Source organism: Erpetoichthys calabaricus, chromosome 4, assembly GCF_900747795.2.
Source record: "Erpetoichthys calabaricus chromosome 4, fErpCal1.3, whole genome shotgun sequence".
In the NCBI taxonomy this organism is placed as follows: domain Eukaryota; kingdom Metazoa; phylum Chordata; class Cladistia; order Polypteriformes; family Polypteridae; genus Erpetoichthys; species Erpetoichthys calabaricus.
This window is the reverse complement of record NC_041397.2, coordinates 324,462,709-324,475,820: the sequence shown is the minus strand read 5'-3', so window position 1 is coordinate 324,475,820 and position 13,112 is coordinate 324,462,709. Positions and strand designations below refer to the sequence as shown.

General features: G+C 38.9%; 1 protein-coding gene across 1 annotated transcript in view; it reads right to left on the bottom strand.

Annotated features, from left to right (window-relative positions):
- Positions 1-13,112, bottom strand: part of LOC114643553 (protein NLRC5-like) — a 5,922,889-nt gene that overhangs the window by 5,902,503 nt on the left and 7,274 nt on the right. Inside the window, exons 2-3 of the mRNA XM_051925772.1 lie at positions 1,894-1,965; positions 1,193-1,540 (exon numbers count right to left, since the gene is read on the bottom strand). Of these exons, the coding sequence (XP_051781732.1) occupies positions 1,193-1,540; positions 1,894-1,963 (418 nt within the window). The 5' untranslated portion in view covers positions 1,964-1,965. The remainder of the gene's footprint in view (positions 1-1,192; positions 1,541-1,893; positions 1,966-13,112) is intronic.

The following is a 13,112-nucleotide window of genomic DNA, read 5'->3' as shown; positions in this document are numbered from 1 at the left end:
ACTGTGGACAGTTTTCTAGTTAGTTCATCATGCTGCTTTCACGATAGATAGATAGATAGATAGATAGATAGATAGATAGATAGATAGATAGATAGATAGATAGATAGATAGATAGATAGATAGATAGATAGATAGATAGATAGATAGATAGATAGATAGATAGATAGATAGATAGATAGATAGATAGATAGATAGATAGATAGATAGATAGATAGATAATTTATTAATCCCAAGGGGAAATTCACATACTCCAGCAGCAGCATACTGATAAAGAAACAATATTAAATTAAAGAGTGATAACAATGCAGGTATACAGACAGACAATAACTTTGAATAATGTTAATGTTTACTTTGTTAACTTTATGTTCATATTCCATGAAATACGTAAGTGTGTGTGTCATTTTTATATGCTTTTTTACTTAACTTGCATATTTACATATTACTTCATATAAAAAACCCGTATCGTATTTCCTGCCTGACCCACAACAGATGAACACAGTGTGAGTGAAATGTTGATGTCATCTACTTTGGTTTGTTCTATTCCAAATAAAATGCACTAATCTTGGATGTGTAAATTGCCGCTGCCTTTATCAGAATAAACTGTGACTTAAAATTAAGCAACAAACACAATGGCATACTATTAAAATGCTATCTGCAAAAAACAAGAAAGTTTGACAGTATGACATTTTATTAGTAAATTGTTCAATTCATTTAAATAATTTAGACTGCTCATTACAAATGTTAATATTTCTAAATTCTTTAAAGTATAGAAGACTCAGTGTTCAAAGGTTGTTGCTCACTTTACGTTCATGGAGATGTTTTCGTGTCACAGCTTGCCAAGTGGAGAAGCAAGAAGAAGGAAAAGGGAAGGATGGAAGACCAACACAGTCCAGGATATCAGCAAAAACGCGTGTGGGGATTTTATTATGTAATGGAGTCTATCTATCTATCTATCTATCTATCTATCTATCTATCTATCTATCTATCTATCTATCTATCTATCTATCTATCTATCTATCTATCTATCTATCTATCTATCTATCTATCTATCTATCTATCTATCTATCTATCTATGATAGATAAAAATAAAGGATAGCAAAAATAGAAATGCTAAATGTCTTCTTTACTTTACTGAGCCATGTCACAGCCACTAGAGTGGACATGGGGTAACAAAAGAAAAGAAGAAAATCACCTTCAACATTAAGAGTGATATCAGCCTCCTCATGCCATAGTCCAGAGTCCACAAAACATCTGTAGAGACCACCATCAGATACACGAACATCCTGGAGGCTCAGAGATATGTTTCCATTCAGGAGCTCTTCAGGGAAAAGTGTAGTCCTTCCCTTATAGGAGTGAATCTGATGTTCAGGTACAATTTGGAAATCCTGGTATAAAAGTGCTGGAGAGTTAAAGCTATCTCGAAACCACCTGACCTCAAATCCCTGAGCATTGATAGCTGGTGAGAGTGAGGCAGGAAGGATGACATCTTCACCAGCATGAACAAGAACAGTTGAGGAAGGTGAAACAATTTGAAACCTCTCTGAAAAGAAAGCACAAAAAGGCTGCAGTGAGTGTTAAGAAATGTTTAGTTCGTCCATCTGAGTCAATAAAGACAAACCCTATCAATGCTTGTGTAAGATGAAGACTAAATGCTGTGCTCTGCTTCAGTCTCAAACAAATGTGAAGTTCACTTCTATTTTTGATATTCTGCTCAAATTGTCATTCTCAACTATTTACTTTAAATTTTCTAACACTCAGATCAGACACAAACACATCTGTCAGAATTCACAGTTAGGGTTAGGATTTGAGGTAAAAACATAAGACCTAAGAAAGTTCTACTTAAAGACAGCAAGTTAGTTATATACAATAAGAAAAACAAATAGAAACACATACGTGTCCAGACTACATGTTTTATGTGGAGTAGAAAGAAGACAAAACAGTTCCATCTCTTCTGGGCCATCATGGCTGCAAAACAATAAAAGTTTGGTTTGTCCAGACAGAAAAAAAAGATTCTGAGGCAGGCACTCTCATGAAGCAGACAAGATGGCGCCATCACCTGGACACAAACTGCTGGCCTTCATATCCGTTAACTTTTTGTATTTTTACAAGTGAAAGGTACAGAATTTCTCAACATAAAAAGAAGAGTATCCAGATAATAAAAAGACCAATACCCTCTGAAGCTCACTTTATTAATCCACCCACCCTTACACCCCCCACCCCTCACTATATATTGTATTTGATTCCTGTAAGTCTAATCATTATCCTCTGATGATGGCACCCAGCAGGTTGTCAAAAGCTTAGGAATAAAAAACTCTTTTAAGATATGGGATTCATGTTCTACAGCAATAGCTGACCAAAGTGCTGCAGAACCAAGAATCTATATATATAATTCACTAAGCCGCCGACAAGTAAGCCGCCCATGGCGCACGCAGGAAGGAGCCACACCCACCAGCTCTAAGACAATTGGATACGACGACAACTCGCAGAGCCACGGCCACCAACTCGGATGCGACGACTGGGAAAAAACGCCGTCATTTATGTTCGTCTGGGCTACAGTACACATGCACCTCTGAGCCACATTGACTTTTCGCTTACGACGCACGACCGCGTGCACCATAGCAAACCATGTGAAAGGAACAACGCAGCCCTGCTCAGAAACTCTACCCCATCCTCCCACGTGATCAGGAACGCACCTCAGAACACTGCCCGCCAACTGATACTCACTCGCTTTGGTTTGTGCTGCTGTCCAAATCCAGCTGTGAGCCACGTTGACTGTTCTTTTGCCCTCCATGGCTACCGCTTCAAATGTATTTCATGGAAACAACACTTCTTTCAATCTTATAGAAATTCCTGCATCAGGTAACTGTTTGTTTCTATCAGTCGGGTTTTTTTGGAAAAATGTCATTGACGAGACAGTTGCTCTCAAACTTCGCAACATGGCTGTTGGCTTTGTTTGCCAACATTGGGATAACTTCGGCGACGTGATGTCCATTGTTGTTAGTCACAGAGGCATTGTTATACAGTCTGCTCAACAATACGCTGACTACATGACTACGTCCGGAGTGTATGGTGGCGAGGCAGAAATTGTGGCAATGTCCCAAATCCTTCCAGCTACTATCAGCATTTAGTTCCAAGAACGTCCTCATACCTCTCCTCGAGTTTACAATCCCAACGTCTCTCCATATCATGCTCTTTAGCGGTCCTTTGGATCATGGGCATTACGAGGTACGCATGCCTCTCAAATATACACGTGATAACCTTCTGGTGAGATCTTTTGATGCTGTCGGTATGTGCACACAGGGTGCACACCCACTTGCTCGCCACACTAATGTGACGTCACCTGCCCACTCTCCTCTTCCTGAAAAACATTTAAAGACACACTCCCCTGAACACACGCATTCCACACAGGACTTTCAATGCACCTTTTGTTCCAAAAGCTTCCGAGTGCAGAGATATCTGAATGCACATTTAAAAAAACACAACACTAAACAAATTATGCAATGTGAACATTGCCAACAATGCTTCAAAACAACTCGCGCTCTCAAGAAACACTTATGAACTCATTCCACTCTCACCTTCAATTGCACATTTTGTAACGAGGACTTCACAGGTGAGATGGATCTCCACAACCATATGCAGATCCATTCAGCACAAAGATTTGTATGCAAAATTTGCGACAAACACTTTCACGCACGCAGATACCTTACTAACCATCTTAAAACACATTCCCTGATGAATTCTTTTCAGTGTCAACACTGCTCCAAAACATGGCCTTCTCATGGCCTTCTCATCTCATGGCCTTCTCAAACATGGCCTTCTCATAACTTCACTGTAATTTAATCCTGATACTCTGTATATCCAATTCATTATAATAACTATTCATTCAAAATCTGTACTAACCCCTACTCTCTCTTCTGTTTCCTTTTCCTGTGACCATCTACCGAAATCACCATGATGTTCCAACAATGATGGATGGATTAAAAGCCAGAAGTCTGTATGACCATCAGCATCAAGTGACTCCGTGAGAACCCTAACTACAAAGAGGACTATTTCATTTATATTAGGTAGAATGCCCAGAAGGGACTGGGTGGTCTCGTGGCCTGGAACCCCTACAGATTTTATTTTTTTCTCCAGCCTTTTTTTTTTGTTTTTTCTGTCCACCCTGGCCATCGGACCTTACTCCTTTCTATGTTAATTAATGTTGTCTTATTTTAATTTCTTACTTTGTCTTTTATTTTTCTTTTCTTCATTATGTAAAGCACTTTGAGCTACTTTTTGTATGAAAATGTGCTATATAAATAAATGTTGTTGTTGTTGTTGTTCACACGCCAGAAATCTCTCAAAGCACATTTAAACACACACTCCACTGAACAAACGCATTCCAAACAGATCTTTCAATGCACGATTTGTTCAAAAACGTTCCGAGTGCAGAGATAGCTCAACATGCATTTAAAAACACACTCCACTGAACGAATTATGCAATGTGAACATTGCCAGCAATGCTTCGACACAACTCATTCCAATTCCCTTCAGTGTCAACACAGCACTAAATCGTTCATGCATAAACATCGCATTCAGTTTTCTGCAGCTTTTCAAAAAGATACCGCCATTCACGTCCAAGACCATAACATTGGCCTACCTACCACACTATGTGCTTCTTGCAATGCTCTTCATTGGCCAGCAGAGGTCAACAAATCCAGACATTACACTAAGTGTTGTCATGCCGGCAAGGTGTCTTTGCCACCGCTATCCAAACCCCCTCTTTTATTAGAAGACCTCTTGACTGGCAAGAACCCGCTGTCCCGAAATTACTGTGATCATATCAGGGAATACAACTCGTGTCAATGGGCGCACACATCGCTCAACCATCTGGACAAGGACCGTATGCTTTCAGAATCCACGGTCAAATTTATCACCAGGTTTCTCCTTTATATAACAATCCTGACACTTCACTGCAATACGGTCAGCTATATATCTTTGATTCTGCTGAGGCTACCAGTCAACGTTTGCAAAAGGAATGTAATAGCACTTGCAGTGACATTTTGTTGCTTCAACTAGACAACATGATACGACAGGTTAATCCCTTTGCAAAGTCTTACATGCAAATGCATGACATTTACTCACGGTAACCCTGTATTACTCTAGCATGACGGAGGGGGCGGAATGGGCGTCCTTCCCCTCTCCTCCCGTTCCACCCTCCGCGCCCGAACGCCGTCCACCCCCATCCCTCAGTCTGGGAGGAGAAGGCGTGATGGCAGTCTGCCAGTTTTCAGTCACAGACGATTGTGTGTTGGTTCGTTCCATGCATTGTTACAATGTTGCTTTTCTTGTGTGATTTGTTACATTACCGGTTTTTCAAATGTTAATTTTCTCCCTGTGCTTAAAAATCATTAAAAAAGCGGCCTGATTATGCGGCGTATGGTACGCCGTGGGTTGGCTAGTAATACAGTAAAAAGACAATAAGAAATAGGACAATAAAATAGACAAACACGGCTCTTACAATTATAATGAATTAAAAGCCAAAAAATAGTAATGTGCCTTAAGAAATGATTTAAAAATGGACAAAGTAGAGGCCAGTCTAACATGAAGTGGTAACCCATTCCAGAGTATTATGGGGGCTACAACTGCAAAGGCACAATCTCCCCTACATTACAGTCCACATTTACGGACAACCAGAAGCAACTGATCAGTAGACCTGCGTGATCTTGATGGAATCAAGGTTATTATAGTTAACAAAAACTAAAATCAAAACTGAAACTATTATTAAAAAAACATTTTTGTAAACTGAAATAAAATAATTAACAAAACTAAAATGGAAAACTAAAGCTGAACGAAACTATTAAAATAGCTGGAAAGACTAATTGAAAAATAATTAAATTTTAATTTTAGTTTTCATTTTTGAATGAATACTCTTGCCGTTAGTCTTTAACCCTTGTAACTTTTAACTCTAAAACAGAAAGTCACCCACCATGAGCCACCGTCATATTTTTATCCAGTGAATGGCGGCTGGTGATGGAGGGCGGCTTTTCACACAGCATTTGCAGTGACACAGCGAGCTGAATACGGGCACGTAAAGCATGTGAGATAGAAAGCAATTTACTGGGCCGCCTTTCTTTATGCTTGTTGTATATGAAGATGTAATTCAAACGTCTGAAATCGGAATGTGCTGCTCAACAAAAACTTTACCGTATAGACAGAAAAATCACGAGTGAGTAACGTTTCAGTTTACTTCTCAGGCACCTGCTTTTAGTTGACAATAACCAGACCATAATTACTAAAACTAAAACTGAAACCAATAAATATAAAAATAAAATGGAAATGTCTTTGTGAAATAAAAACTAAATTAAAACTAAAAATACACTATGAAGGAAAACTAAAACTAAACTGAATTTCCAAATAAGGTCAGAAAAAAAAACAAAATAAAAGCTAATATAAAAAGGCAAAACTATAATAACCTTGGATGAAATATATAATTGTAAAAGGTTGGAGAGGTAATAAAGAGCTTAGCCATTTAGTACTTTATAAGCAAACAATTTAATCTTAAAATCAATTCTAAAATAAGCAGGGAGCCACAGCAGGGATGCCAACACAGGAAACATGTGCTCTTGCTCGAGCGTTCCTGTTAAAAGACGTGCTGCAGCATTTTGGATCAACTGTAAATGTGAGACTGATGCCAACATAAAGCGCATTACAGTAGTTGAGTCAGGACAGAATAAAACCATGAATAACCCATTCCAAATCGTGACATGACAAGAAGGGCTTAATTTTAGATAAAAGCGTCAGTTGAATTAAACAAGTTTTAATTACAAAGATTATCTTTTTATCTAGTTTAAAATCACTTTCCATTTTTACAGCCAGGTTTTTTGCAATTAATTTTTCATAAGGTTTTAGGGAGTTCAGATGATGTGCACCACTGATACCACTTGGCCCAATCATCAGGGCCTCAGTTTTATTCTTGTTAAAATTTTAAAAATATAAGGCCATCCAAGCTTTAACATCCTCAAGGCAGTACAACAGAAGTTTCAAAGAGTTTGCATTACTGTGCTTTAAGGGTAAATAAATCTGCATATCTTCTGTATAGCAATGAAACAAGATGCCATAGCTTCTAAAAATGGACTCTAAAGGAAGCAATACATTTAAAAAAATAGTGGTCCAAGAATAGAAGCCTGGAGAACTCCACAAGTAAGAGGAGGAGACAACATCAGCAAAGGTAACAGAAAAAAGACCTAAACCACTCTAAAGCACTACATTTAATGTCTACCGAGTGCTTCAGGCCATGATGGAGGATGCTGTGGTTGGTCTGCAGTATCAAAAGCAGCTGTCAGATCTAAAACACAAGAATGGCAGGATCCCCTGAGCATTATCAGATCATTAAAAACTTTTAAAAGTGCCATTTCAGTGCTATGAAGGGCTTTAAAACTAGACTGGAAACCCTCAAGAATGCCATATTCTGTATGTCTAAATAAGATTTCAGCTGAATAAGTACAACTCTCTCCAAGATATTTAACAAAACTGGATGTTTGGAAATTGGCCTAAAATTGGAAAGAACTGAGGTGTCCAAATGTGCTTTTTTGATGAGTGGTTGCACTACTGCCTGCTTTAACTTTCCGGAGGTGAGACTGCTGTTGATGATCATTTGGATATTTGGTTCAACAGTGTCAATAATCTCTTTAACAAGATGAGAAGGAATAACATCTGTGGAACAGGCTGAAGGTCTCAAATGACCAATAAGGGGCACAGGCTCAAACTGGTTTAAAGACGCAGAGCAAGTGGCAGTGATGGACAACTCTTAAGAAGAAGGAGGTCAAATGAGTGCTTTAATGTTTGTAACCTTTTCAACAAAAAAAGGAGAACATTTTAACAGGTTTTTTGGGGACACATCAAAACAAGCAGATTGAGGAGTATTAAGAGCAGCGCTGATAGTACTAAACAGAGCACAAGGTTTATAGAAGTTTTTCAAAATAATATCAGAGAAATATTTTGCCTTTACAGCTTTGACAGTTTCTGGTGCTTACGCCAGCTAGTCCTCAGAATGTCAAAAGGCACCTGTAACTTGTCTGACTTGTTGACTTGTGTTCAACCCTCCTGTATTCACGTCTGACAGCACTAGTGGTGTCATGTAGCCATGGTTCAGTTTTAAATTTAGAACACATCATTTTAGATGAGGCAACACTACCCAAAATGTTCTGGCAGGTGGAGTAAAATAGAGAGATTAACCCCTCAGTATCAAAACAAGATGAAGACCCTGAATGAAGCCTTGTGACATTTTTTAAGGAAGCACAAAACTACACAGGAGTGGAGAGTTAAATATACAACGATAGCAGCGAGCTGAAGCGTGTAATTCAGAAGCTTGACAGGTAAATGATACTTCAGATAAAATAGGCATGTGGTCAGAAAAGAATGCATCACAAAGTTCAGTGTTAAACACAGGTAGGACACATGATAACACAAGATCTAACATGTGCCCATGCTCTCACAGACTGAACAAGAATAAAAGAGTCAATAAGATTTAAAAATTCTTTAACTAACTGTTTAGTAGGGCAACAGACATGAATATTAAATTAGGACTTTATCATATTGCTGCTCAATCCCAGCTAATAAATCAGAGAAATCACTGATAGAACCCTTGTCGTATTTAGGTGGACGCAATATCACGGCACACAAAACTGGACAAATTCAATCAATTTCAAACATATTCAGTTCAAAGCAGGAAAAAAGTTTGATGACAATTTCTTTCAATTAAAACTTTTCTTAAAAGGAGTTGCTACTCTTCCTCCTTATCCAGTAGTTCTCGGTGAGTTTAAATAAGTACATTTCTGTGGGAATTGTTCTGAAAACACATTCAATTCACCAACATTTAATCAGATTTCAGTCACACACAAAAAGTCCAGTTTGCGAGAAGTAAAACAATCATTAAGAATAACCATCGTGCACTTAGTGATCCAGCATTTACTAAGACTATCCTGGCTGTAGTTGGGCCGTTCCCCGCCAGGGTACCTGAAACAGATGCTTAAGGTTTAACCCCTTCACCGCCCTCTGCCGGATATATCCGGCACCGCTGTTTTAATGCTAACGCCATACTGCCGGAATTATCCGGCACATTTGCCTGTGGTTATATGAATGCCTGGCAAGTAGTATAACTGACGGTTTGGCGTGGGTATTATTACTACGTTGTATTTCGACAAGTCTGTGGTTGTTTTGGCCGGTCATGTGACGTGATTCGCATGTAACAGCTGTGAATATGGCGAAACGTAAACTGACTTCAAGTGAGGCTTTGCAGGCGATTTTGGACAGTTCTGATCATGATTGTAGCAGTTCTGAAGAAGATTTTAGTGACAGTGATGAGCAGCAACGTGCGCTGCATGATATTGTGAATGAAGACGCATCGGATGACGGCGCTGAGTGGGTGTATCCCCAGCATCTCAGCTGGGCTGCTGCCCGTGGTGAACTACCTTTTCTGCATTCGTTTGAGGGAACGTGTGGCTTTATTGTTGATGTAAACAATTACACTGCTGAGCAGTTTTATGAGCTGTTTGTGTCACCTGATTTGATCAGACATTTTGTTCATCAGACAAATCTGTATGCAGCACAGTTTATTGAGAAAAATCCCAATTTACCTCCACATTCCCGTGTTCGTGCTTGGTTTGACACTGATGAAAACGAAATGAAAAAATTCATTGGGATTTTGATGTTGATGGGAATAATCAGAAAACCAGATATTGAGATGTACTGGTCTACAGATCCTATGTATGCAACACCTATTTTTGCAGCTGTCATGACACGTAACCGATTCTCTTTGCTGCTGAAATTCTTTCATTTGAATGACAACAGAAACGAGCCAGATAAGAAAGATCCAAACCGCGACCACTTGTTCAAGCTACGTCCTTTGATTGATCATTTATTTGAAGCATTTCAGTTGCCCTACATGCCAGGACCGTCAGTTGCAGTTGATGAAAGTTTATTGTCGTGGAAGGGCCGCTTACAGTTTCGACAGTATCTACCATTGAAAAGGGCACGGTTTGGTATCAAGATGTTTTGCTTAGCTGAGAATTCAGGTTACATTTATAGATTTCGTGTATACACTGGCAACTTGCACAACATTTAGTGGTCAATACTGCTTGAATAAATGTAAAAAATGTAAAAAAAATGTAAAAAAGTAAAAAAACAAAAATTGTTCAGTTTTCGCCTGGCTTGGGGAATATTTAGGGAGTTGGCGGTTAAAGGGTTAAATATTTAAATGAGGTGAGCGAAAGAGGGGAATCTTAATCTCCTCAGCCACCAGAAGGAGCTCCATTGTAAGAGATCCTATATATTTGAACTTAAACAGTTTACTGTTTTGTATTTTGCACAAATAAATGTAAGCCATCAATCACTGGGGCCTATTGGGTGCCATGGAACCCTCCTGTTACCCTTTGCAATAAAACAATTTAAGGCAAATAAACTTTTGTACAATAAAATAAGGCAGAGGAAGCAGGGTCTGATTGGCTTTCCATATATGCTTTTGAACTCCACTATTATTTTTAAATGGTGTCTTTATCAGTTTTAAGTCCACATGTAACTCAAATATTGTGTTATTTGTATGGTTTGGATGAACTCATGTTCCCATTCTGCAATGTGAAGAATATGCAGGAAGCACAGCACATAAGTACAGTCTGTCAGCCACACTACTCATTGCTTGTCTGTTACATTTGCATCTGCTGATATAAAAAGCTGGTAGACCAGAATACCAGTGCACCACCCCTGAAGACACCCACATGGGACCAGTTCAGACTCAGGGACTGACCTTAACCTGAGGAACATGGGAGTAGTCAGAGGAAACACAAGGAGGACACACAAGCTGCACTTAGAAATCCATTTGTGCAGGATTTAAAACAAGAAAGTGGTCCATGAGGTAGCACAGATAACCACAATGCCCCAGTGCATTGTGAAAATCAAATCAAATCATTTGAAAACTAATCCTAATATCAAATAATCATTAAGAAGGTTACGTTTATTTTGAGGTGACAAAGTCTCATCAATCAATATCTCTGTGTTTAACAGTACTGTGGAGTTGAAACTAAAAATACTGAAGAAGTTATTCTGTGTTGTGTTCAGAGGTCAGTTGTCAACTCTGAGATCACTTCAGCCAGTGATTGTCCCCGATTGTAACATCATAGGAATAAAAAATACAAAGCATAAAGAATGGCACACTTCAGCTATAAAGTCTTTCATTAGGATCCCTCAAAATAATCAGACTCTGCAAACATCAAAAAAATCTCAAACATGAGAAAGAGCTAATAAACCTGAAAAATATCTTAAAAACTTGTCAGGAAGCACAGCTGTTATGTTCTCATTCTGGGAATGCAGAAAAAGAAGTCAAGTCAAAGATTATTTGTAAATCGCATTTAAAACAGGGGTTGGCACATTCATAGCACTGCTGCCTCACAGTAAGGAGACCAGGATTCATGTCACAGGTCATCCCAGCATGGAATCTGCATGTTCTCCCTATGTCTGTGTGGGTTTCCTCCAGATGCTCTGGTTTCCTCCCACCATCCAAAAACATAGAGATTAGATGGATTGGCAATCCTAAATTGGCCCTAGAGTCTAGTTGGGGAGAGTGTGTGTGTGTATTCAACCTGTAATGGACTGGCCCCCTGTCCTGGGTTTGTTCCTGCCTTGCAGCCTGTTCAGGACTAAATGGGTTAGAAAATGACTGAATGACTGACATTTAAATCAGCCCAAACTGAACCAAGGTGCTGTACAAGATAAGCTAAAAAAAACAATTTATGTATATATATATATCTATACTAATAAAAGGCAAAGCCCTCACTGACTGACTGACTGACTGACTGACTGACTCATTACTAATTCTCCAACTTCCCGTGTAGGTAGAAGTCTGAAATTTGGCAGGTTCATTCCTTACAGCTTACTTACAAAAGTTAGGCAGGTTTTATTTCGAAATTCTACGCGTAATGGTCATAACTGGAACCTGTTTGACTGACTCATTCATCACTAATTCTCCAACTTCCCGGGTAGGTAGAAGGCTGAAATTTGGCAGGCTCATTCCTTACAGCTTACTTACAAAAGTTAGGCAGGTTTAATTTCGAAATTCTACGTGTAATGGTCATAACTGGAACCTCTTTTTTGTCCATATACTCTAATGGAGGAGGCAGAGTCACGTATCACGTCATCACGTATTACGCCTCCTACGTAATCACGTGAACTGAAAACGAGGAAGAGATTACAGCACAAGTCAAACGCGGGAACGAAGGTAAATGACGTTAATTGTTGACTGTCTTTTAATACTGTGTACTTGTTGAGTGTCTTTTAATACTGTGTAAGCATACATATTAACACATGTGCAATTAAACGTGTGCATTTACGGGGTGATTTCTCAGGCTTAAAAGCTCGCCTTTTATTAAAAAGGTAAATGCAAACTCTTTTCATTCTGAAGGGCACAAACCACGTTAGATTTCAGCCGTTAAACGCGCAAAAATGTCAGTACACCAGATAAATAAGCGCAACATATTATCAGTTGTATTGTATGCTTACAATACATATAGAAATGTGTTAATCGTTAACTAATATTATGGGATGGTGTTTTTCGACTCGCGCTTTGATTTAAATGATTGCATGTCTTGGTGGGTTTGCGTAGCTTATTGTCAATATCTTTACAGCTCTTTTTAAGACTTAATTTAAAAAGGTTTTCTTTTCTTCTTAATAAAAATTTAAAAGCAGTACTTCGCCGGTGCGAAGCGCTCACTTCACTCCCTTACGGGAATCGAACCTCGGACGTTAGCGCTAGAGGCTAAGCCCCTAAAATTGCGCCACGGCGTGTGGTTCGTTTATTTGACAGCATGTAGATCGGGGTAATTACATTCACGGCATTCGTAGTCTGATTCACAATCTGATTGTATGGGTGGTTACCTGCCAGGTAACGCTTATGGTTAGCCACCAAGTCATCTCGAAGTGATCACTCGAGTGAACGCAGCTTCACAAAAAAACAGATCCTTAACAAACTGTTATTGGTATATTTTCCCTCAATTTTAAAAGGTTTTCTTTTCTTCTTAATAAAAATTTAAAAGCAGTACTTCGCCGGTGCGAAGTGCGGGGATTTGAGCGACTGACGCATA